Here is a 27,477-nt window from a genome sequence, read left to right as displayed (position 1 = left end):
TTAAAGTAGAAATACTACATACTGATATACACCTGAACATCAGCAGGAGAGGACTCTTTAAAGTAGAGACACTACATACTGATATACACCTGAACATCAGCAGGAGAGGACTCTTTAAAGTAGAGACACTACATACTGATATACACCTGAACATCAGCAGGAGAGGACTCTTTAAAGTAGAGACACTAAATACTGATATACACCTGAACATCAGCAGGAGAGGCTCTTTAAAGTAGAGACACTACATACTGATATATACCTGAACATCAGCAGGAGAGGACTCTTTAAAGTAGAAATACTACATACTGATATACACCTGAACATCAGCAGGAGAGGACTCTTTAAAGTAGAGACACTACATACTGATATACACCTGAACATCAGCAGGAGAGGACTCTTTAAAGTAGAGACACTAAATACTGATATACACCTGAACATCAGCAGGAGAGGACTCTTTAAAGTAGAGACACTACATACTGATATACACCTGAACATCAGCAGGAGAGGACTCTTTAAAGTAGAGACACTACATACTGATATACACCTGAACATCAGCAGGAGAGGACTCTTTAAAGTAGAGACACTACATACTGATATACACCTGAACATCAGCAGGAGAGGACTCTTTAAAGTAGAGACACTACATACTGATATACACCTGAACATCAGCAGGAGAGGACTCTTTAAAGTAGAGACACTACATACTGATATACACCTGAACATCAGCAGGAGAGGACTCTTTAAAGTAGAGACACTACATACTGATATACACCTGAACATCAGCAGGAGAGGACTCTTTAAAGTAGAGACACTAAATACTGATATACACCTGAACATCAGCAGGAGAGGCTCTTTAAAGTAGAGACACTACATACTGATATATACCTGAACATCAGCAGGAGAGGACTCTTTAAAGTAGAAATACTACATACTGATATACACCTGAACATCAGCAGGAGAGGACTCTTTAAAGTAGAGACACTACATACTGATATACACCTGAACATCAGCAGGAGAGGACTCTTTAAAGTAGAGACACTACATACTGATATACACCTGAACATCAGCAGGAGAGGACTCTTTAAAGTAGAGACACTAAATACTGATATACACCTGAACATCAGCAGGAGAGGCTCTTTAAAGTAGAGACACTACATACTGATATATACCTGAACATCAGCAGGAGAGGACTCTTTAAAGTAGAAATACTACATACTGATATACACCTGAACATCAGCAGGAGAGGACTCTTTAAAGTAGAGACACTACATACTGATATACACCTGAACATCAGCAGGAGAGGACTCTTTAAAGTAGAGACACTAAATACTGATATACACCTGAACATCAGCAGGAGAGGACTCTTTAAAGTAGAGACACTACATACTGATATACACCTGAACATCAGCAGGAGAGGACTCTTTAAAGTAGAGACACTACATACTGATATACACCTGAACATCAGCAGGAGAGGACTCTTTAAAGTAGAGACACTACATACTGATATACACCTGAACATCAGCAGGAGAGGACTCTTTAAAGTAGAGACACTACATACTGATATACACCTGAACATCAGCAGGAGAGGACTCTTTAAATGTTGTATTATGTGACCTGTTTGTTTAGTCTGTCTGCAGGATTATGGAAAAACTAAAAGTCCAAATTCCTGAGTTTAATCATATTTTTACACATTTTTGATTATCTCTCACCATCCACCTTGAACATATCACCATGTGCAATTTAGATTTGTTTTATAGGCAATATCTTTTCCAGTTATGGGATACAATAAGGTCATTCCTGTACTCGAATCATAACGGCCATTTCCCTTTGTAATAAAACACATTATTGGACCCATAATATTCACTCTGGGTTTCATTATTGTTGACACCTGGGGTGAGGATTGTGAATCTAATATAGAGAATCCATCAGTGGCAGGGGAAAAATAATAAACACATAAAAGCATACTTAGGTTTTGAAGAAAACCTTATACTGATGCATGCACGAGTGCTTACGGTTACACTAGATGTTAAATAAATAACACATGCAAACAATACATTAACATTGTCATCCCTGCCCATCTACCTGTATTGTGTTTTTGAGCATTGTCTTTGTCCTGTATTGCTGCTTTTCTTTGTTGTGTACGGTGGCCCGACAGGGGCAAACAGCCCAAAACATCTCAATAAAACAACACAATAGCCGCGTTCACACCGGAGTACTTTTCACCGTACTTTTCGCGTTTAGTTCCGTTAGTACCCCTTTATGTCGCGTTCACACCAAAAAGAGCACTTAATCCCGGGAACTTTTACCCCCATTTTTAGTGCCTGCTGAGAGATTGTACTTTCCTGGGGGAAAAAAGTGCCCCAGTTCTGGTTGGCTGGGCGAATTGCAAACCACGCCTCGTACAACTCTGAAATGTTTCGTAGAGCCGCCATTGTATTATCCTCGCATTAGCATTATTAGCATTAGCATTAGCCCAGCGCACAAACGCAGAGAAACTAACTTATGGCAACAGAAAACAAAACATGGGAGCGGTGGAGTGATGAGGAGGTGTCGGCGTTCTGGCGATTTACTCGGAAGGCTTCAGTAGAAGCTGCTGGGAGTCCCAGCAGCTTCTACTGAAGCCAGTCCCCAACTCCGGGGACTCCGGCCGGGGACTCCGGGTGGCAGTATACGCCGTGAAGTTGTTTGCGGCCTGCCAGTAAACCCAAAGCAGAAGAAGAAGAAGTGACGTCAGCGGCTCATTTGCGTAATCTTCCCTCAGGGAAAAGTACTCCGGTGTGAACGCGATCTGTACTAAATGCCCTGGGGTAATAAGTGCCGGGGCTCTGAGTGCCGGCACTAAATACGGCAAAGTACTTGGTGTGAACGCGGCTAATGTGCCAAAACACATGCAAATTAAGAAACATTTTCACCAACTTGACAACACATTTGCCCAGCATTTGAAAAAAACATTCACGAACTTGAAAAAACATGCGCAGCATTTACTAAAAGCTGCAAAATCCAAACGCTGCAAGAAGCTCAAAAGACGTTGGGTTTATGCAGCTTTTAGTAAACGCTGCGCATGTTTCCTCAAGTAGCTGAAGATGTTTCTTCATGTGTTTTGAAACTGCAACTTTAGGATTGGAAACATCTTCTAATTTAAGTGTTTTTGGGCCGTTGAAGCGAGTTTGCACCTGTCGGCCTCCGTAGGTAGGTCTTGGAAGATATCTAATGAAATCTAAATGGGAAAAATAACAATGCCATCATGTTGTCACAGAAATAACTCCATGTGAATTCTTGCACGTTGCACAAATCAACACTTTCCTCCTCCGTGCTTCGCTGCTCTGTGGCCTTCAGCAGAGCGCTGTGATTGAAATGGAAAAACTCCCAATTTTACAGACACTGAGAAGCTGTGAAGCAAAGCAACCTGAGCGAACACCGTCAAAATAAAAAAAAACATCTGTAAATGTGTCACTAAAAGCAGACTTTGCTCTAAATGTGTGTGCAACAACAAATGAACCGTCCTCGTCTCCAGCTAAGCATCTCGATGAACCCTAAAGCCTGAAAAAAGCCATAAAGCCGTCTGCCGGCAAAACGAGCAGAATCTGGTTTCCACAGTCATCGCTATGCATGGTTGTCATGGTCACTGGTCCATAACAACCGTCTCCTGGGAACCCAACGAGCACTTGAGAAGTCATGTGATGCAAAAAAGGGACAAAGGTAAAATCAACATGACTGCAGCTGCGTATCTGTCAGCAGGTACTCAGGATTATACACAAGTAAACGATACTCTGTTACAAGTAAAAGTACAGTATTCAAAGCAAAAGTAGACAAGAATTGGCATCAAAATATATATATATGCCACTTTATATTTTGTTTACTTTAAATTGGTATAAAACTTGTATATTTTGTACTTTTTTTTTAATGCTGTTTTATTTCTATTTTGAGATGTTTACATTTTAGAATTGTTATTTCTATTCTTTTAAATTCTACTTATGTGAAATGCCTTGTCTTTTATGCTGCTGCAACGTAAAGATTTTCCAAATTGGGATCAATAAAGTACATCTTATCTTAACATATACTTTAAGTACAGAGAGTACTTTAAGTATAGGCCCAGAATTGTATATATAAAATGACTGGATTTAGATCATCACAGCAGGTAAACTAATTGTAATACTATGTATGCTGGCTATTAACATACAATTATATGTCAATATGTTCATTTTTAAATTGCTTTATATTGTGTATTCGCTCATAATCTTAATCTGTAAGAGAACTAATATTTAAGGTACTAATATTAAATGTGCTATATGTCCAAATTATTATTTTTCTTGATATTTCTTTAAAATAATTATGTGAATTATTATTATTATTATGTTATGTGTTAGATATGTTTTTGTATATTGCTGAACATTTCACCAAATCTGAAAGAGGAGTAAAGTGACCCTGCAGCAGAGAGGAAGAGGAGGAGAGATGAGTTATGAAACCACAGAAAATTAGTGTTTCTGTTCATGCTGATGTTTGTCCCGTGGCGGGTCATTAGCATAAGTTTGTTTCATCATTTATGGGTTGGATCAGTTGGGTCACATGGTTATGGGCGGCACTCAAAGTTAATATAATCAGCTGTGAGGTGTGTGAGGTGTTTGTGGAAGAGAGGGTGAGAGGTGTGTGTGAGGTGTGTGTGAAAGAGAGGGTGAGAGGTGTGTGTGAGGTGTGTGTGGAAGAGAGGGTGAGAGGTGTGTGTGAGGTGTGTGTGGAAGAGAGGGTGAGAGGTGTTTGTGGAAGAGAGGGTGAGAGGTGTGTGTGAGGTGTGTGTGGAAGAGAGGGTGAGAGGTGTGTGTGTCAGGTGTGTGTGGAAGAGAGGGTGAGAGGTGTGTGTGAGGTGTGTGTGGAAGAGAGGGTGATAGGTGTGTGTGAGGTGTGTGTGGAGGAGAGGGTGAGAGGTGTGTGTGAGGTGTGTGTGGAAGAGAGGGTGAGAGGTGTGTGTGTGAGGTGTGTGTGGAAGAGAGGGTGAGAGGTGTGTGTGAGGTGTGTGTGAGTCGCAGTCGCTACCTTTACATATATATATTTTATTATATGAGTTTGTATTTGTAAGTCATATTATTTAGGTTCATGGTTTTTCTACGTTATTTTGTATTAATTTAGTCATTTTCTTTGTTAGTTGTGCGTCTTTCAATGTAGAAAACTAAATAAAGACAACGGTGAAAGTTAAAAAGCCTTCATCATTGTATAAGCTGAAGAGTGACCCTGCAGCAGAGAGGAAGAGGAGGAGAGTGACCCTGCAGCAGAGAGGAAGAGGAGGAGAGATGAGTTATGAAACATTGGAGTCTTTCTGCTGATGTTCGTCCCGTGGCGGATCATTAGCATGAGTGTGTTCATCATTCTGCTTGTTCATGAATACTGGAGGGCGTCTGCATCTGGATCCTTTTCAAAAGACACCAGCAGATTATTTGTGATGAATCAGTCGGTACCTTTATGAGTTTGCTGCTTATTAAGTTTGATTGTTATTGAACTTATTTTCATTTTAGGAAATGTACAGAAACGTCATTTAATGTCATGGTTATATTTCAATACGTATAGCATACAACTAATGTCAGATCTTGATAAATATGAACTTAAATTGGCCTTCCTTGTCTTTGGAAACCTATCTTGACACCTCTCTAATTCAATCTAAAATTAAGGATTTAGAAAAAATATTTTATTAACATCTCCAATTACACTTATATAATTACTTTGACAAAATAAATGGTTGGTTATTTTGCTTAAATTGTTCTTTTCTAACACGTTTCTGTGTCAGAGTTGTTTAGCTGGGGGATAACAAGTCTACATTGGTGCTATGTTAAAGATTTGAAATGTCATTGTTGGATATTTAGCTGACTTCGTCCGTGTTGACGGGCTGAAGGAGACTTCACTGTGCATCAGGTCAAAAGTAAAGAAAACACATTTTTTACTTGTCTTTAAGGCTCTTTTCCACAATGTTGTCAGATACGTCCAATAAATATTGAGCCTGTCAGTTGCAAAACGTCATTTTAATGGACGTACTTTGACGTTGCATTCGAGCAAATACATGGCAGCTCGTTTTTAATCATTGACGCCTGCAGAATTCTCTCTTAATACCGGACCCATTTAAAAAGAAATTAGGAACAAAAACATGGGAGAATAGGGTCAAAGCTGAAAAATACTAAATGTACTGTTTACCAGGTGTATAAAATAGGATGCACTTGTTGCATATATGTCGTTTCGGGAGTCATTAGTAAACATTTTGGATCTGTAGTGAAGGTATTTGGATGTGTGAAAGGTGTCTTTAGATGCCAAGGTAATCATATTCATCTCCTCCTGTTCCCCGACACCTTACATCACTGAAGAAAGCTCACACAGTGTTGCGTGTGTGTGCGTGTGTGTGTGTGTGTGTGTGTGTGTGTGTGTGTGTGTTTTATCTGATCCAGATGGTTACTAATTCCATTTCTTTATGGCGGTCATGTTTGACCGGGAACACCATGGGTGTTACAAAGTTGACTAAATCATCCAAAACTCAATGAAAGTGGTGATCAAAGGTCTACTGTGAAGGATATCATAAAGCCTTAATGCAATAGAATGTAAAACAAAAAAGTTATGATTGATGAAAGTAGTAAATCGGTCAGATGTACAGTGAGGTCTGCAGACATCAATGATTAATCACAGCAACAAACAGCATGGAGCTGAGCACAGGAGCATGCATAATGTAAAACACATCACACTGTTTTCATTACTGTGGACAGAACACTGCCTCTGGGTGTACCTGAGCATCGTTACTATGGCAATAAGCAATGCTGTCCAGTGTGGTCAGCGGTAAATTATTATGGGATGTGCCTGCAGGCTATATATCGTTGGACTTTAGATTCACAGCCACGGAAAAGAAGGCTTTTCAGGATCGATGGACGAGGTCTACGGGCCTTAAGAGCCGTTAAGGGACCAATCATCATCATCATCATCATCATCATCATCAGTCCTCTGCTGAATAATTATGGTCTGTCGATCAGGTTACTAACCCTTCCCCCATTCCTGAAAGACACATTGATTTCTACACTTGTACATGCTTAAAAAGGCTTTGAAATGCAGATGCAAAAGCCTGCAGATACAAGGAAGTCACGTGACCCAGGCTTAGGTTGAATACAAAAAAAAACGTGTTCACTTCCCATGTACGGCATTTGACTTTGCAAACGTACCGAAACACTTGCAGTAGAAGAAACGGGCTGCACTTAAAAAACGATGCAAGTATAAAAACTGTCTCTGTCTCAGAGTTAGTCTGTCTCATAACTGTAAGTGTTTGTCAGCATATCTGAAATGTCTAGGTTAGCTCCGTTAGCTAGCTAGCTTACAGCAGATCTGCAGTCACATCAGAAGGAGTCATGTGATCACATTGTTCAAATAAGACCATCAAACATTTTAGGTAAGTTTCCAACAACAGAGACAGTTGTTCAGCTTTATAATCCTGAACGTCACCAAGCGCTCCGGTCCCAGCTGTGTGCGTCACTTTTTAGTGTCCCCTGGTCTCCCAGTTGTGTGCGTCACTTTTTAGTGTCCCCTGGTCTCCCAGCTGTGTGCGTCACTTTTTAGTGTCCCCTGGTCTCCCAGCTGTGTGCGTCACTCTTTAGTGTCCCCTGGTCTCCCAGCTGTGTGCGTCACTTTTTAGTGTCCCCTGGTCTCCCAGCTGTGTGCGTCACTCTTTAGTGTCCCCTGGTCTCCCAGCTGTGTGCGTCACTTTTTAGTGTCCCCTGGTCTCCCAGCTGTGTGCGTCACTCTTTAGTGTCCCCTGGTCTCCCAGCTGTGTGCGTCACTTTTTAGTGTCCCGTGGTCTCCCAGCTGTGTGCGTCACTCTTTAGTGTCCCCTGGTCTCCCAGCTGTGTGCGTCACTTTTTAGTGTCCCCTGGTCTCCCAGCTGTGTGCGTCACTCTTTAGTGTCCCCTGGTCTCCCAGCTGTGTGCGTCACTTTTTAGTGTCCCCTGGTCTCCCAGCTGTGTGCGTCACTCTTTAGTGTCCCCTGGTCTCCCAGCTGTGTGCGTCACTTTTTAGTGTCCCCTGGTCTCCCAGCTGTGTGCGTCACTCTTTAGTGTCCCTTGGTCTCCCAGCTGTGTGCGTCACTTTTTAGTGTCCCCTGGTCTCCCAGCTGTGTGCGTCACTCTTTAGTGTCCCCTGGTCTCCCAGCTGTGTGCGTCACTTTTTAGTGTCCCCTGGTCTCCCAGCTGTGTGCGTCACTTTTTAGTGTCCCCTGGTCTCCCAGCTGTGTGCGTCACTTTTTAGTGTCCCCTGGTCTCCCAGCTTTGTGCGTCACTCTTTAGTGTCCCCTGGTCTCCCAGCTGTGTGCGTCACTTTTTAGTGTCCCCTGGTCTCCAGCTGTATGCGTCACTTTTTAGTGTCCCCTGGTCTCCCAGCTGTGTGCGTCACTCTTTAGTGTCCCCTGGTCTCCCAGTTGTGTGCGTCACTTTTTAGTGTCCCCTGGTCTCCAGCTGTATGCGTCACTTTTTAGTGTCCCCTGGTCTCCCAGCTGTGTGCGTCACTCTTTAGTGTCCCCTGGTCTCCCAGCTTTGTGCGTCACTCTTTAGTGTCCCCTGGTCTCCCAGCTGTGTGCGTCACTTTTTAGTGTCCCCTGGTCTCCAGCTGTATGCGTCACTTTTTAGTGTCCCCTGGTCTCCCAGCTGTGTGCGTCACTCTGTAGTGTCCCCTGGTCTCCCAGCTGTGTGCGTCACTTTTTAGTGTCCCCTGGTCTCCCAGTTGTGTGCGTCACTTTTTAGTGTCCCCTGGTCTCCCAGCTGTGTGCGTCACTTTTTAGTGTCCCCTGGTCTCCAGCTGTATGCGTCAGTTTTTAGTGTCCCCTGGTCTCCCAGCTGTGTGCGTCACTCTTTAGTGTCCCCTGGTCTCCCAGCTTTGTGCGTCACTCTTTAGTGTCCCCTGGTCTCCCAGCTGTGTGCGTCACTTTTTAGTGTCCCCTGGTCTCCAGCTGTATGCGTCACTTTTTAGTGTCCCCTGGTCTCCCAGCTGTGTGCGTCACTCTGTAGTGTCCCCTGGTCTCCCAGCTGTGTGCGTCACTTTTTAGTGTCCCCTGGTCTCCCAGCTGTGTGCGTCACTTTTTAGTGTCCCCTGGTCTCCCAGTTGTGTGCGTCACTCTTTAGTGTCCCCTGGTCTCCAGCTGTGTGCGTCACTCTGTAGTGTCCCCTGGTCTCCCAGCTGTGTGCGTCACTCTTTAGTGTCCCCTGGTCTCCCAGCTGTGTGCGTCGCTCTTTTGTGTCCCCTGGTCTCCCAGCTGTGTGCGTCACTCTTTAGTGTCCCCTGGTCTCCCAGTTGTGTGCGTCACTCTTTAGTGTCCCCTGGTCTCCAGCTGTGTGCGTCACTCTGTAGTGTCCCCTGGTCTCCCAGCTGTGTGCGTCACTCTTTAGTGTCCCCTGGTCTCCCAGCTGTGTGCGTCGCTCTTTTGTGTCCCCTGGTCTCCCAGCTGTGTGCGTCACTCTTTAGTGTCCCCTGGTCTCCCAGTTGTGTGCGTCACTCTTTAGTGTCCCCTGGTCTCCAGCTGTGTGCGTCACTCTGTAGTGTCCCCTGGTCTCCCAGCTGTGTGCGTCACTCTTTAGTGTCCCCTGGTCTCCCAGCTGTGTGCGTCGCTCTTTTGTGTCCCCTGGTCTCCCAGCTGTGTGCGTCACTCTTTAGTGTCCCCTGGTCTCCCAGCTGTGTGCGTCACTCTTTAGTGTCCCCTGGTCTCCCAGCTGTGTGCGTCACTCTTTAGTGTCCCCTGGTCTCCCAGCTGTATGCGTCACTTTTTAGTGTCCCCTGGTCTCCCAGCTGTGTGCGTCACTTTTTAGTGACCATTAGAAACTCAACCCCAGTGTGAAATAGCTTCATCTTGATTTGGACGGGAGGAGATATCTTAGCAGAGTGCACAGACTAAAAGATGTAACTTATAAAAATTCAATTAACAGATTTAATTAGTGAGCCCAAAGCCAGGACAAGCTGTTTCCATCTCACACCCGCAGTAGTGCCAGCTCTAAAAGTCACAACATTCCCCACTGTCACTTCCTCCCGTAAATCTCACAAGCTTCATGTTCCCTGCATTCATTTAGGATTGGAAACATCCACCTGGGCCGGCAGCCAGCCTCTCAAATCTCATCATAAACTACTCAAACTAAACTTGTGGACCGAAAAAAAACTCATCATTGCTTTTTCCCACGCCTCAACACTTTCAGAAAACACATTATGAGAGAAACTCCAGGAGAAATATGACTTTGTCTGAGGATAAATTCACTGTTTGTAATTTATTTTTTATATTCCTGCACTCCTGCCACCATCTGCGTTCACCACAAACTCTGGGAGCTTTAGCGCTATTTCCTCATGGGGGAAAGATACCTCTCAGTTGTGTGCATGCAACCCTATGGCTAGAAAAGTAAAATGCACTTCCATGTCTCAGATCTCTCAGAAAACGATTAACTGGGTAGTTTAGGAAACTGGTTTGCAGTAAAGCCTTATTTTAAGCTTGTTAGGGCTTTCCCTTGTAGGTTTTGGTGCATGTAAATGGTCTGCAAAGGCTTAAATCTCAAAGTTCACTCCAGAGGATATCTGTTTATATCCTATATTGAATAGGAGCCTCCCCCATCAAATAAATCAACATTCAACCCCTGTTTTAAGTAGTTTCTCTAGTGTCTGTTTGTCCATTTCTCCATCTGACATCCAAAACATTTTATAACCCGAGTTCTATTTGCAACTTCTTCCTGATTTGAGCCGCAAAGCAACATTATTTGTAGTTATTTCTGTGATTTGGCACCACTAGTTTCAATGAAATTCACTCATAAAATGCTGTCATACACTTAGGTTTCTCCCCTTAAAAGTATTGCATTACAAGTCAGGAGAGAAGGTTATGAAGCATGGTGAAATAGTTGCATCAAATCCTGATTTTGATGCAATGTGTAGATTGACTTCATTTACCATGCTGCACGTTTGAACTCATGTCCACATGCTGCTAACACGCTAACAGTGTCTCTAGAGCCACGTTACCACAGGATAATTCAACAAAAAGTGAAATTAACAAGCTGCATTTAACATCTAGTTAGAGTTGTTAATTATTCAGAGTGAAGGTGACGGTACTCCAGACAGATGTTTCCAACAGCTGTTCCTAAAAAAGAAAAGAAACTCACATGCAAACCCTGGCCAATGGCAATTATCTCTAAAGGGCAGTGAGGGCGGTCAGTGTGATCCTCCTGTCATGCCTTCCACACACACACACACACTCTTTATCTCACACACACACACAGGACCATCTGCGTCACTGTGTTTTTGTAATGATTAACGTCGCCTTGCTGCGCTGCATCTTTTCAAGCAGAATGAAAAGGTGGTGAAAGGAAGGAAAGCCGTGCTGATGGAAATGAGAGGAAGTGTGCTAATTAAATTCACACACACACACACACACACACACACACACACACACACACACACACACACACACACACACACACACACACACACACACACACACACACACACACACACACACACACACACACACACACACACACACACACACACACACACACACCCACACACACACACACACCGGGGGCGGTGAGGAGGTGAAACAGACACAACATCCAGATATTTTAATTACATGGAAACTGAGAAACCCCATTAGCATTTCTAACAAACTTCTTCCAAGAATAGACACAGTTGAATTTCTGCCTCATCATTTTATTCAGCAGAAATATAAACTGATCAAAATAAAGCAGACTGAACTTAGGTTACACTCAACCCTAAAAAACTTTATAGCAGCCTTCTATTCCTTATGATCAAATGTCAAAGGACACACTGGATGTCAACGTTGATGCACTCAAAGCTACGATATATCACGTTTTAAAGGGGCCCTATAATGCTCATTTTCAGGTTGATATTAGTATTCAGTGTCTCTACTGTGACATGTCTCTATACTGATCAAAAGGCTCTTTATTTTTCTCATACGTCATTCGTCAGCTGCAAATACACTGCCAAAAATGTATCGCATCTCTCTAAATATCACTGAACAGAGTGGATTCCCAAAATATAGTTATTTGCCTGAAGTAAATAGAACGAATAGGCACTACAGAAATATTCACCATGCAAGTTATTATCATATCTATGTACATAACAATCTCAAGACATACACTGAAGCAGTCAGATTTCAAAACACTCTGACAGTGATCTCAATAGCCCACATATTCAAGTTTCTAAAAATAGAACTCTTTCTACCCACAGATCTTTTACAACGAGCTTTAGACATTAAACAAATGGAGATTAAAGAGCAGGGCGAGTAAGCGAGGTTTTTAGTTTTATTCCTTAGAAGTAAGACACTTTAGACAATCCTGCTTCCCCTAAGTGTCGGCTCAAATACGAAGCTAATCCAGGAGCTGATTTAGAAGATGAAACAGGGGGGGAAAGCTTACTTGTATTACTGTATAAAAGGTATTTTAGCCACCTAAAAAACCCATAGTATGAATATTATTTTAATATTTTCACCATGCAAAAAGACGGCCCTTTCGACTGGGAAGCTGTTAATTACGCTCACTTCAAATCCAGCAGACTCCAACTGTGATTTTTATATCAGGAGTGGCTGGTTTACTTCTGCCATGATGAGTCAGTTTGTGTGTGTTATTAAGGCGTCTAAAAGGGTTCATTCGGATTCACAAATTAGCACAATTACACAAACAACTAACCAATTAGGAAGCAGTAAACCAGCTACTTCCTCAATTCAGCGAGGTTCAATTAGTGTTGTTGTCAATGGAGCCTGGAGGCTTAAAATAGAGCATCGATAACGGCTTCAGTTCCTCGTTGGAAAAGGGCTTTTTCTAAATATAGCGTCCACTTAAACTGCATTTGATTGGTTTAGGTGGGTCGTTAGCAGAGGTGGGAAGTAGTGGAGTACAAATACTTCGTTACTGTACTTATTTATCTGGTATCAGTACTTTACTCCACTGCTTATTTTTCTGACGGCTTTTTACTTTGACTTCTTACATTTGAACCCAAATACCTGTACTTTCTACTTCTTACATTTTGAACCCAAATACCTGTACTTTCTACTTCTTACATGTTGAACCCAAATACCTGTACTTTCTACTTCTTACATGTTGAACACAAATACCTGTACTTTCTACTTCTTACATTTTGAACCCAAATACCTGTACTTTCTACTTCTTACATTTGAACCCAAATACCTGTACTTTCTACTTCTTACATGTTGAACACAAATACCTGTACTTTCTACTTCTTACATTTTGAACCCAAATACCTGTACTTTCTACTTCTTACATTTGAACCCAAATACCTGTACTTTCTACTTCTTACATGTTGAACACAAATACCTGTACTTTCTACTTCTTACATGTTGAACCCAAATACCTGTACTTTCTACTTCTTACATGTTGAACACAAATACCTGTACTTTCTACTTCTTACATTTTGAACCCAAATACCTGTACTTTCTACTTCTTACATTTGAACCCAAATACCTGTACTTTCTACTTCTTACATGTTGAACACAAATACCTGTACTTTCTACTTCTTACATGTTGAACCCAAATACCTGTACTTTCTACTTCTTACATTTTGAACACAAATACCTGTACTTTCTACTTCTTACATGTTGAACACAAATACCTGTACTTTCTACTTCTTACATTTTGAACACAAATACCTGTACTTTCTACTTCTTACATGTTGAACACAAATACCTGTACTTTCTACTTCTTACATTTTGAACACAAATACCTGTACTTTCTACTTCTTACATGTTGAACACAAATACCTGTACTTTCTACTTCTTACATTTTGAACACAAATACCTGTACTTTCTACTTCTTACATGTTGAACACAAATACCTGTACTTTCTACTTCTTACATGTTGAACACAAATACCTGTACTTTCTACTTCTTACATTTTGAACCCAAATACCTGTACTTTCTACTTCTTACATTTTGAACACAAATTCCTGTACTTTCTACTTCTTACATGTTGAACACAAATACCTGTACTTTCTACTTCTTACATTTTGAACCCAAATACCTGTACTTTCTACTTCTTACATTTGAACCCAAATACCTGTACTTTCTACTTCTTACATTTTGAACACAAATACCTGTACTTTCTACTTCTTACATTCTGAACCCAAATACCTGTACTTTCTACTTCTTACATGTTGAACACAAATACCTGTACTTTCTACTTCTTACATGTTGAACACAAATACCTGTACTTTCTACTTCTTACATGTTGAACACAAATACCTGTACTTTCTACTTCTCACATTTTCCAAACAGGCTGGTTCCTTTAGTTTGAATGTGTGTTTGGTGGCGTGATCATTATTATTTAGAGTCATTGCGTGCCTATTGATTTGAACACGATCCGTGTATCCATCATTTCCTGGTCTTCTCTAAAGAAGAGGGACCAATGAAAACGTTGTCATGTTGCCGTTGTTCAGCATGGAAACATTCATTAGCTAACAATGACATTATTGTTCTATTAATATAAAGGGAGGTCAGGCACTCTTTAAAACAGATGCTAGTTAGGGGTACTTGTGTGTGTGAATGATAATTTCAGTGTCAGTCAGGCTATGGGGAAAGACAAAGACAACATATGATTACAACTGTGTATTTTGAATGGTACGGTATTAAAACGACCACTAAATAATTCATTATAACTATACTGTATGTTAGTACCGTCACCTTTCAGCACCATGCTGTTCTGCAGCAGGGAGAATAATGAGGGCAGAAACAGACGATCAGCCTCACGTTGTTCAAACAGCTCCCAATAAATTTAATGAAGCAACATTTCACACACGTTTCCCCCACAGGCTGCGTGAGGAAAACAATAAAGGCGTTTGATCCTGACACTGTAAAACTTTTGGGATGTGCATCCTCCACAGATTCTGATTGTTTATCGAAGTGATAATGACCAATTCTTCCTGGGAAAACGTTCCTCCGTGAACGCAGATTAAAGACCGTCCCCGGGGTACTTCCTGTTACCGGCCGTATTGTTTTGTGAGTTTGTGTGCATCATTATGGCAATAAGTGTTCCTGGAGACACACATAAGTACACATTTGGGGTACCTGTACTTTACCTGAGTATTCATGATCATTTTCAGGTGTATATCAGTATGTAGTGTCTCTACTTTAAAGAGTCCTCTCCTGCTGATGTTCAGGTGTATATCAGTATGTAGTGTCTCTACTTTAAAGAGTCCTCTCCTGCTGATGTTCAGGTGTATATCAGTATGTAGTGTCTCTACTTTAAAGAGTCCTCTCCTGCTGATGTTCAGGTGTATATCAGTATGTAGTGTCTCTACTTTAAAGAGTCCTCTCCTGCTGATGTTCAGGTGTATATCAGTATGTAGTGTCTTTACTTTAAAGAGTCCTCTCCTGCTGATGTTCAGGTGTATATCAGTATGTAGTGTCTCTACTTTAAAGAGTCCTCTCCTGCTGATATTCAGGTGTATATCAGTATGTAGTGTCTCTACTTTAAAGAGTCCTCTCCTGCTGATGTTCAGGTGTATATCAGTATGTAGTGTCTCTACTTTAAAGAGTCCTCTCCTGCTGATGTTCAGGTGTATATCAGTATGTAGTGTCTCTACTTTAAAGAGTCCTCTCCTGCTGATGTTCAGGTGTATATCAGTATGTAGTGTCTCTACTTTAAAGAGTCCTCTCCTGCTGATGTTCAGGTGTATATCAGTATGTAGTGTATCTACTTTAAAGAGTCCTCTCCTGCTGATGTTCAGGTGTATATCAGTGTCTCTACTTTAAAAAGTCCTCTCCTGCTGATGTTCAGATGTATATCAGTATGTAGTGTCTCTACTTTAAAGAGTCCTCTCCTGCTGATGTTCAGGTGTATATCAGCATGTAGTGTTTCTACTTTAAAGAGTCCTCTCCTGCTGATGTTCAGATGTATATCAGTATGTAGTGTCTCTACTTTAAAGAGTCCTCTCCTGCTGATGTTCAGGTGTATATCAGCATGTAGTGTTTCTACTTTAAAGAGTCCTCTCCTGCTGATGTTCAGGTGTATATCAGTATGTAGTGTCTCTACTTTAAAGAGTCCTCTCCTGCTGATGTTCAGGTGTATATCAGTATGTAGTGTCTCTACTTTAAAGAGTCCTCTCCTGATGTTCAGGTGTATATCAGCATGTAGTGTCTCTACTTTAAAGAGTCCTCTCCTGCTGATGTTCAGGTGTATATCAGCATGTAGTGTCTCTACTTTAAAGAGTCCTCTCCTGCTGATGTTCAGGTGTATATCAGTATGTAGTGTCTGCTCTGATTGGTTAGCTGGCCGGCTCTGTTGTGATTGGTCAACCAGTTAGAGATGTCCCGCCCCTTAGCCTATCACGTGCAATGTGTTGGAGCGCTAGCCAATAGAAGCGCGAGTGTTACATAGTGATTTTAGCCTTTGCAGACCATTTACATGCACACAAACCTATGTAACCCACTACAAAAAGTATAATAGGGCCTCTTTAACACATCCTGCTGGGCCTATTTGTCTCGAATCCTTCCTTTTAGCAGAGTTAATATCCTGCAATATGACCTCTTCTTACTCTTACACTTCTACTGTAAGTCGCTGTGGATGACTGCCTCCTTTGGGGAGATTTGTCCAAACGGTTGGTCAGATTATGCAGTTAGAGTCCTATAGCAATGCAAAGCAACCCGACCATAAAAGACTGAAATGCTCACTGCTTTAAGTCCACTGTGTGACACTTAAAATAAAGCTGTTTGTACCGGGTCTGCAATTTCCCAGAGGGCACAAAAGGCAATGAAAAAAGGTTGCACTCTCAATAAATAACCTCTCTTTAAATGTAATCTAGCTTAATTGTGTTCAAATTCATTGTGCCCCCCTGTGAGCAAAGGTCAGTAATGGGTTGCAATTACCCAGTTAGCTTGAGATGAAACTTTGTGCAGACAAAGAGAGTGTGTGTGTGTGTGTGTGTGTGTCTGTGTGTGTGTGTGTGTGTGTGTACGTGCTTACCCTGAAGTCGATGCCCACAGTGGAGATGAAGCTGCCGGCTAGAAAAGCTCCATCTTTGAAGCGGACCAGCAGACAGGTCTTCCCGACACCTGAGTCCCCCACCAGCATCACCTGAGACACACACACACACACACACACACACACACACACACACACACACACACACACACACACACACACACACACACACACACACACACACACACACACACACACACACACACACACACACACACACACACACACACACACAAACACACACACACACACACACACACACACACACACACACACACACACACACACACACACACACACACACACACACACACACACACACACACACACACACACACACACACATTTCAGATGATACAAGTCAAAACCCTGTGTGTGTGTGTGTGTGTGTGTGTGTGTGTGTGTGTGTGTGTGTTTGAAGAATGCATCGTCAAAACCACAAGGCAACAGACACTCCCCAAACTCTACAGAGCATCACACACTCTGCAGTGGGAGAAAGCAGACTGTATAGACTCTTTTTTTACCCACAATGCAACACAAACTCTCTTCACTTCTGCACCATTTAATAAGCATGTGCATTTATCTATTTCATCTGCAGCAATTTAATAAAGTGTACAGTAGATGCTGTGGAAAGAAACTTAAAAAGTAAAGATTTGAGGTTCTTTACCTGAGTATGTTCTTTCTGCGCACTCAATATTTCTACATTTATTTTATAGATTGAGTTACTTTATAGCAGAGTGTGTTGAAGAGACACTCCCAGACCATTTACATGCACTAAAACCTATAGAACACACTATAGGAAAGGGAAAACCCCAAAAAGCACAATAGGGCCTCTTTAAAGGTCCCATGTCATACCTTTCTGGTTATTACCCGTCCCCTTGTGTGTTATGAAGGTTTGTATGCATGTAAACGGTCTGCAGAGTCACAAACCCTCAAAGTGCACCCTGTAGCGAATAAAACTCTAACACAGAAAATACCTGTCTATGCTGCCCCAGAACGCCTCGTTGGAGATTTCTCTTTTTCTTCCTGGGTACAGTGACGTATTTGGGTATAGTGACGTAACGTAACGGCTCCGCGGATTGGTCCATTTGGACCAATCCGCGGACTTCCTCACACACACACACTCGGCGGGACATTGCGAGGCTCGCTGCTGCGAGGAGCGGGACACTGTGAGCTGGCTCACTGGTGTGGGGTCGGCGAGACAGCGCAGAACTCAGCCTGAGCACACACACAAACTCCCAGCCAGGCTGCGGGTGTGTGTGTGTTTCGGGCTGGGTTTCGCTGTGTCTCGCTGTCTCGCAGACGGCCACTGGGCTCACAGGGAGGGGGGGGGGGGGCAGGAGCTCCAACAAGCCGTTTAGGACAGAGAGTGAATACACATACTATACAGAGATGCTGTATGAGAAACCAATGTGAGTTTGGAACATTGTAAAATATAAATCTATTCTAGTAGACCTCAACAATGGAATTATGATCAGTAGAAATGGCCATGACATGGGACCTTTAAGTACAATTCTCATTGCAGTACTTTATACAAAATACAGTTTTTTCAGTGTAGTTTTAGTACTTGAGTGATTTTCTTTCCACCACTGTGTGTTTGTTGAAATGTGTGACACTTAACTGTAATGTGCATTAAGTTGAAGGTAATCACAGAGCAGGGATTTGGAAACAGGAACATTTGTTAATGAAGGTTCAGAATGAATTCAAGCTGCCTCCCACATGGTGAGGATTTAGATTTTGTTATTATGTGCACTGCTGCTAAACAAAAGGCTCCTCCTGCGCTGCTGCTATTGATCGGATACACAGCAGAACCTCCTTTCAATATAATTGCACTGGACCGTAGGGAACCTCACGTTCCTGTTGCAAGAAAAATACTGCGGTTCCTTCATTTTTGCATCTGCAGTGACCAGAGTAGAGCCACAGTGGAGGAACCAACATGTGAGACGAGCTTTGGGGATTCAAAATGAGGAATTTACACAACTGGGAACACAATTATCTTCATGGACGATATATCTAATTGTTCATCTCGGGACTGCGCTTCACAGGGAAATAAATGAAGTGCAATTAAGAGTTTTAAGCAAGCCTAATAAAGACGCAGAATATCCAGCGATGTCCACATAATCCTGCACAGGCTCATTGATGGAAGCCCATTTACACCAAGAAATTAAAAGGAAGAAAGATGAGAGGATATGCGTAATGATCCAAGTCACATCACAAGTCAAAACTATGAAATAATGAGTCCAATTTAACTAACGAATCCAGAGTTACAAGACAACATTGTCAAATACCGAGTCATTTTCTTAAGAGATGCAATGATCAGTTGACTAATCAATGAGTTGATTAACAGACCAAAACGAGTCTTCAATTTTTTTCATATTCAATGAATCATAAAAGCAATTTTTTGCAAATAATGCTGTTTTATTATTATCTAGAATATGGAGATGTCCTGCTTTTCTCTGCTTTATGTAAGGGATAATGTGCAGCGAGGCGGTCATTATGGGTAAAAGAACACCCAATAGGCTGATCAGGGATCAGCCTGTTGGGTGTTCTTCACAATGACCGCTTCGCTGCACATTATCCCGCTTATTACACGGCCACATTCTCAACAAAGTAACGATATGACTCCCAATATTAATTGAAATGCTTTTATAGATTTTGAAAATGTTTTTATTGTTTTAAAAAATTGTACGCTATTATTGATTTAAAATGACATGCATCCGCTAAGAAAAATAGTCCGTTGTTACTGTTTGAACTACGTAGCAACGGCAGGAACTGCTTCGATAGCGTTTTTGCGGAACTTTTTGATTACAGATTTGAAAACATCGTTGCTTGCTTTAAAAGTAGCACAATTCATTATGTCAAACCTTGGAAAGTATCTAGATATCCCTGCCCTAATGCCAAAGTAACTGGCAACTGAATATGTTTTGCCGTTTGATGTCTGGACCGTTGCGTAAAAAGGAGGGTTTCTGCCCCGTTACTTCACCGCTTTTTGCTTTTCGGCCAAACTGTATACAGTTAAATCGAGCGGACTTCTTTCTGCAGATGTGAGCGTCCTTAACAACGGTCAATAAATCCTTGACAGCGGTCGGTCTGTTCTGGATTAACAAGTGTCCCGTGTTCTGAATTGACCAATCAGAATCGAGTATTCAACTAAACCATGTAATAAATCATATTAACACACATGCCTTTAAACGAGACATTTAAAAGACATGTATAGATATCACCTTGGACATCTTCTGGCATGACAAGCTTTTCTGAAATGTAAAAGACTGAATGTTTAATAGATATCTCGAGTGGATGGTCAACAGATTACCAACAGCTTTTCCGTTTCCAGTTTGAGAATAAAGATAACATGAGCATCATAACTTTATTTTGTCTTTCCTTGGTGGACATAAGCTTCCATACAAACCTGTCTCACAAGAACACAGTGTCGACAAAACGAAATCTGAAACTAACACACCTTCAGTTTCTGCAAAGACAGGTATAATATAAACGTTGGGTACTAATATTTAAACTACATTTTTCTGATTACTTACTTCTACTCAAGTTACATTTCCAAATCAGTAAGAGGCTACTTCTTCCACCTCTCCTCTCACCAGGCGTTTCTCTGCCTGCTCACCTTGAAAGCTATATACATTTTTCTGATTACTTACTTCTACTCAAGTAACATTTCCAAATCAGGGCTCTTGTAACAGAGTATTTTTACAGTGTGATTTAAGTACTTTTACTTCATTAAATCATCGAAATACTTCTTCCACCTCTCCTCTCACCAGGCGTTTCTGCTCACCTTGAAGGCTATATCGTAGAACTCCCCGCTGTTGCTGATGGAGGGTCTGCTGGGATACACCAGTGCGGAGGAAGGAGCTGCGGCGGCGGCCAGACCTCTGCCAGACCTCCCGCTGATCGGAGACGCTTTGGGGCTCTTGGAGCTCCCTTTGCCTTTCACTGCCTTCTTCCTGGACATGACTGTGGAAGCAACTCCAAGCAATTCAGCGAGAAAAATCAGGAGGAGAGTTTAAAATACACGAGATGTTTTTTATGTTCTGTCAGTCCAACACTTGTCCTTGTGTTCGAGGTGCGTAATAAGTTCACCTGTGCGTAAAAACCATGACTGTCTGTGCGTAAAAATGGGAATTGAAAGGATGCGTAAAGCGAACAGCTGTTGTCACCGCGTGCAACTGGATGGATGTGAGGTTTCTCTTCCACAAAGTAAACAGCTCGCACTCCTCCCTCTCGTGCGGGGAGGTTGGAGCGCGTGGTCGTTTCAGCGCGTCTGTACAGGAAATCCACCCTAAGACGGAAATTAATTTTTGTTTTTTTGTTTCCAATAAAGTGGGAAAAAGGCAATAAATGTAGTTTTTCAAAAAGGAAATGAGAAGATGTGGAACAATAAATACGTAGAATGCATCAGAAATTCGTAAAGTAGAAGTACGTGTTAGTCAGAAAGGCCCATGAAATACATACAATTACTGGATTATTATATTGATGCCTTTATGTGTTCATTACAGCTGGTAAATGTGCTAATGCTAATTGTATATATATATTTGAATATCATATATACTGTTGCTGGATATTTTTTTGTACATGTTTTATAAGCTAATTATCTAATAGTTTTTTCTCAATTTTCACTGTTGGATATTTAAACCTAAAAATGTACATTTATTAGAGTTTGTTATACATTGTATAAGCTAATTATCTGGATATGTAAAGTAACTAAAGCTTTCAACCAATTGTAGTGAAGTACAAAATACAATATTGGCTTAAAAAATAAATAATAATATATTTTATTTATAGAGTGATTTTAAAAAGGTACCTCAAAGACACTTTACAGACACATGTTGAAATTAATATACTCTAAAAAGAACGTACCTTAGATATTAAAACACATAATAATAATTACACATTAAAAGCAGCTCTACAAATGACACTAAAAGTACTAGTCAAGTGAATAAATGAACTTCTAGATATGAGAATATTCCTCAAGACTTCAATCATCTTTATCCAAATCAATTAAATGCAGCACTTCAGGATGTCTGTACATCACATAATTGAGATGTGTCACTTTAATATTCATTATGGGGAGACTGTGTCCAAATTATAATATAAAAACTGAGTTCAGGGTAGTAAAACTGAAATATGATTTTCTAATTTAGGGTGTAATTTCCTGTTAACGCTGCAGGTCTGTCTGACAGCTTCACATTTCCTCCACACACACTTTCAGATTCAGACTGCATCTCTGTCAGACAGCTGCTTCAGACACGCTGTAATATGTATCTGAGTTCATTAAAAACACATTTTATTCATATGGGAATGTCATTTTTACGAGTGTATAGTAGAAAGTCTCTGCTAGATGAAGTGAAAACAGCACATGACTCACTCCTTGTGTTCAACAGAGCTTTATAAAGTCATTGTTGTGCGTCCACTGTGACGGTATATCCACCATAAAGCATGTTTACGTAACTGAGATGAAGGTCTGTCCTCTGTACCGTGACTCACTGAGTCTCTTGTTCTTCTGCAAAAAAATATACTTTAGTTAGAAACACACCTGAGAGCTGTCAGTACCTGAAGAGGAAGACTTAGTCAGATCCTTTACTCAGGTCTAAGTATTAATAGTACCACTAAAAGTACTCTGTTACAAGTAAAAGTCCTGCATTGGAAATGTTGCTTAAAGGTCACCTATCATGCTATTTTTAGGCAATAGCATAGGTCTCAGATATATACAAATATATAAAAAACATGTCTATGAAGTGTTTTGCTAAAAATACCAAACAGATCACCCATTCTAGCCATGCCTCATATCCCTCTATTTCACTTCCTGTTTCAAAAGTGCTGATTTGGGGTATAAAGGGTTAAAAATTATATAATTGATAAAAAAAAAAGGAGGGGTCTGAGCTCATGCGGGACCCGGCAGCTACTGTCTAAACTAAATACTGCCGGGATGAAACGCCATATCATGGATTATCAAGGATTCTTTCTGAAACAGTATGGAGCTCAAAGGCTTTCTCTCTTGCCGGTTATACCACAAGGTGAGTTCCTTTTTATTTCCTGCTTCTTCACACACATGCTCTCCAGTACAGGTTAGCTCTGAGTGTTAGCGATGCTAATGTAAACACCGACCATATTACGTCCAAAACAGTCGGGCATTGTTTCTGATAGCAACGTTTCTGATAGGGCCGTGGGTCCACATTTCAGATATTACGTCATATCGGACGCAAATCTGGATCAGCTCCGTTGTAGCCCCGTTTTTAGAGATTTGGGTACGGAGGAAAAGAGAGAGGGTTTTATTTTCTGACGCTGCATGAGTTCCCTGACACACCGGGGACACATGTTTATGAATAAAAGACATCAAAAAGTGCATTTTGCATGATAGGTACCCTTTAAGTAAAAGTAAGTAAGTATAGCAAAATGTTGTTAAAGTATTAAACATTCAAATAAATTGATATAATAAAGCAGAAAAAAAATAAACAATATGTGTTATTAAAAATAATAAAAATGTTTAAATGTGCTATTTAATCATCTTTTAATTGGCTGGATTATGCAGAAAATATAGTGAATAAACAAATACAAATTCCAAATAAATTGGAAAACTACCTAAATGTTTATGGATGCCAATTAATTACCTCTTAATTGGCTGTAACTATCAACTAAGCTGTTCTTGTACAAACTATTGGCTGATTTAAGTTATTACCAAATATCATAACTTGCGTATTTGAATAATAATATATTTATTTTGTAAGCGCTTTTACAGGTGCTCAAAGTCGCTTTACAGAGATAGTGAAAAAGAAAAGAACAACAAATAAATATAGTTGAAGTCAAATTAAAATCAAGCGATACAACAACGATCACACAAGTTACTCACGTTAATGTATGTAATATTTCTCTTTGAATTATAGTGAAATTGATCAGTGTTCTTCAGTACAGTACATTCCTGTCCAGTAAAACTATCCATGCGTCATTCCCTTTTTACATTACATTACATGTTAGACTTACATACTCAATACTGTGGTGGGCAATCCCCACAGGAGCAATTTGGGGTGAAGTGTCTTGACCAGGGACACAACGACATGCTGACTGCAGTGGGGTTTGAACCTGTGCTCCCCTGATCACAACACCAACGCACTAACCCACTGTGCCTCAGCCTCCCACGGTTGTACCATCCTTTCCCAGCAGGGGATCAAACCCACAACCCCCCCCCTTTATCAGACTTTGAGCATTACTTCGCCCCCACTTTCATATTTTATCAGAAGACAGCAGGGAAAGCCAAACTAGAAGAGATCACACACACACACACACACACACACACACACACACACACACACACACACACACACACACACACACACACACACACACACACACACACACACACACACACACACACACACACACACACACACACACACACACACACACACACACACACACACACACCGCAGGAGATAAATGGACATGTGATCCAGCGGACAATCTGAGAGGAAACCATCAAAGAAAAACTGAGTAAAAAGTGAATCTGCTGAGATCAGACAAACAGGAAACAGATATGTTTCATGTGGAGACTATTAAAAACATCCATGCTGTGCGAGAGCTGCAACCTCCAAACCAATGAGGTGTGAAACAGGAACACACACACCACTGGAGTTATAATAGAAATCCTGTACCTGGCTGTTCTTGTATCCTTTGAATAATTTATCACTTCATATCACCTACAGCAATTTTGGATCCTGAACAAAAATGTTGTTTGTGTGTGTGTGTGTGTGTGTGTGTGTGTGTGTGTGTGTAAAGCTGATTCAAGTAACAGTAAAATAGACGTACAATGTGTTGCGTTTGTTCAAAAGGAAACTATTCGTGTTAATTTGGTGTTTAAAAGGGTTCATTGTTTAACACCAAAGTCACACAATAACACACAAATAAATCAACAACTACTACACACACACACACACACACACACACACACACACACACACCTTCCTAATATGTCTTAACAAGAAAGTGTGTATTCTCACCAGGTTTATATATATATATTATCAGCGGAGACAGATGATTGTTGTTGTTGCTTCTGGATTTCCAAACCAACAACAATCAATGACCTTGCTGAAATATTTGTTTTGTTTTGCTCCATCTGGATCCCACTGACACGAGGAGGTCAACAAACATCTCACTCCCCGATGAAAGGAACTTGGCAACGAATAAAATAATTCGTAATTAAGATGCTCGGCACACACTGGATAGGTGTGTGTGTGTGTGTGTGTGTGTGTGTGTGTGTGTTTCAGGACAATATCTCCATCAGATGGAAACCCAACGCAGGCTCAATTAATCAAAGTCAGAGAAGGTTTTGATAAACGAGGAAGGGAAATATATTACGATTCATTTGGCCGACATGTTATTCTGATAAAAAATGTTGGTTGTCACTGACAGAGATGAATGGTTTCTGTGGTAAAGCCACACTGGTTGGTCTTTTTAGGGGATTTCTTAAGCAAAATAGGAGGAAAAACCCCTGAATTATGATATTGGCCGAATAATGAACATCACACACAGCGTAGTGCACGTGATAATATAAATAAACTATAAAGCTGGCAGAGAATTAGCAGCTCCATAGTTTTTTTTTTTACCATATTTTACTCTGTTTTCCCCTTTAAATAACCCCAAACAATGACTACATCTTGTACTTCAACTCTACCTAAACGCATTTACATTTTAAATTAAAGGTCCCCTATTATACTGTTTCTCATCAATATATCACAGGTCTCAGATATATACAGAGCCTGTCTCTGATTGGCTGAAACACCAAACAGATCATTGCAGCATCCCATAATCCCCTCTGTTTCAGCCCTGTTTCCAAAGTGCTGATTCTCTGTCTGTTACTTTAGATGAAAATAAGGAGCCCCTCCCCACGCCCCTCTGAGAGAGATTTGGTTAAAAAGAACACAATGGTGCTCTAGGAGGAGATTCAGGTGATAAGGTGGGGGGGGGGGGTTACCTTGGTTGCTGATTGGCTAATGGTTACACAAGACAAAACATCGTTATGACATCATAAAGTGGCCAAAATCTGATCAGCTCATTTTCAGACAGGTTTTTATATAAATGGATCAGGAGAAAAAGAGAGAGAATCTTTGTTCCTGAAACTTTCAGAGTCTCTTTCCACAGAGGGGACACATGTTGATGAAGAAGAGACATGAAGAAGAGGGGACACATGTTGATGTAGAAGAGACATGAAGAAGAGGGGACACATGTTGATGTAGAAGAGACATGAAGAAGAGGGGACACATGTTGATGAAGAAGAGACATGAAGAAGAGGGGACACATGTTGATGAAGAAGAGACATGACGAAGAGGGGACACATGTTGATGTAGAAGAGACATGAAGAAGAGGGGACACATGTTGATGTAGAAGAGACATGAAGAAGAGGGGACACATGTTGATGTAGAAGAGACATGAAGAAGAGGGGACACATGTTGATGTAGAAGAGACATGAAGAAGAGGAGACACATGTTGATGTAGAAGAGACATGAAGAAGAGGGGACACATGTTGATGAAGAAGAGACATGAAGAAGAGGGGACACATGTTGATGTAGAAGAGACATGAAGAAGAGGGGACACATGTTGATGTAGAAGAGACATGAAGAAGAGGGGACACATGTTGATGTAGAAGAGACATGAAGAAGAGGGGACACATGTTGATGTAGAAAAGACATGAAGAAGAGGGGACACATGTTGATGTAGAAGAGACATGAAGAAGAGGGGACACATGTTGATGAAGAGACATGAAGAAGAGGGGACACATGTTGATGTAGAAAAGACATGAAGAAGAGGGGACACATGTTGATGTAGAAGAGACATGAAGAAGAGGGGACACATGTTGATGAAGAAGAGACATGAAGAAGAGGGGACACATGTTGATGTAGAAGAGACATGAAGAAGAGGGGACACATGTTGATGAAGAAGAGACATGAAGAAGAGGGGACACATGTTGATGAAGAGACATGAAGAAGAGGGGACACATGTTGATGAAGAAGAGACATGAAGAAGAGGGGACACATGTTGATGAAGAAGAGACATGAAGAAGAGGGGACACATGTTGATGTAGAAGAGACATGAAGAAGAGGGGACACATGTTGATGTAGAAGAGACATGAAGAAGAGGGGACACATGTTGATGTAGAAGAGACATGAAGAAGAGGGGACACATGTTGATGTAGAAGAGACATGAAGAAGAGGGGACACATGTTGATGTAGAAGAGACATGAAGAAGAGGGGACACATGTTGATGTAGAAGAGACATGAAGAAGAGGGGACACATGTTGATGTGGAAGAGACATGAAGAAGAGGGGACACATGTTGATGTAGAAGAGACATGAAGAAGAGGGGACACATGTTGATGTAGAAGAGACATGAAGAAGAGGGGACACATGTTGATGTAGAAGAGACATGAAGTGGATTTTGCATAATAGGTGACCTTTAAAATAAGTGCAACCCACACAATTGTATAATATAGT

The 27,477-nt window shown here is 41.1% G+C and overlaps 1 protein-coding gene across 1 annotated transcript in view; it reads right to left on the bottom strand.

The window, feature by feature from the left end:
• LOC117484559 (ras-related protein Rab-26) overlaps positions 1 to 21,136 on the bottom strand; it is a 92,247-nt gene extending 71,111 nt beyond the window's left edge. Inside the window, exons 1-2 of the mRNA XM_034132987.1 lie at positions 20,773 to 21,136; positions 16,968 to 17,078 (exon numbers count right to left, since the gene is read on the bottom strand). Of these exons, the coding sequence (XP_033988878.1) occupies positions 16,968 to 17,078; positions 20,773 to 20,949 (288 nt within the window). The 5' untranslated portion in view covers positions 20,950 to 21,136. The remainder of the gene's footprint in view (positions 1 to 16,967; positions 17,079 to 20,772) is intronic.
• Positions 21,137 to 27,477: the final 6,341 nt, after the last annotated feature.

This window comes from Trematomus bernacchii, unplaced genomic scaffold, assembly GCF_902827165.1.
Source record: "Trematomus bernacchii unplaced genomic scaffold, fTreBer1.1, whole genome shotgun sequence".
In the NCBI taxonomy this organism is placed as follows: Eukaryota; Metazoa; Chordata; class Actinopteri; order Perciformes; family Nototheniidae; genus Trematomus; species Trematomus bernacchii.
The sequence above is the reverse complement of the archived record's forward strand: the minus strand, read 5'-3'. Positions and strand labels throughout refer to the sequence as shown.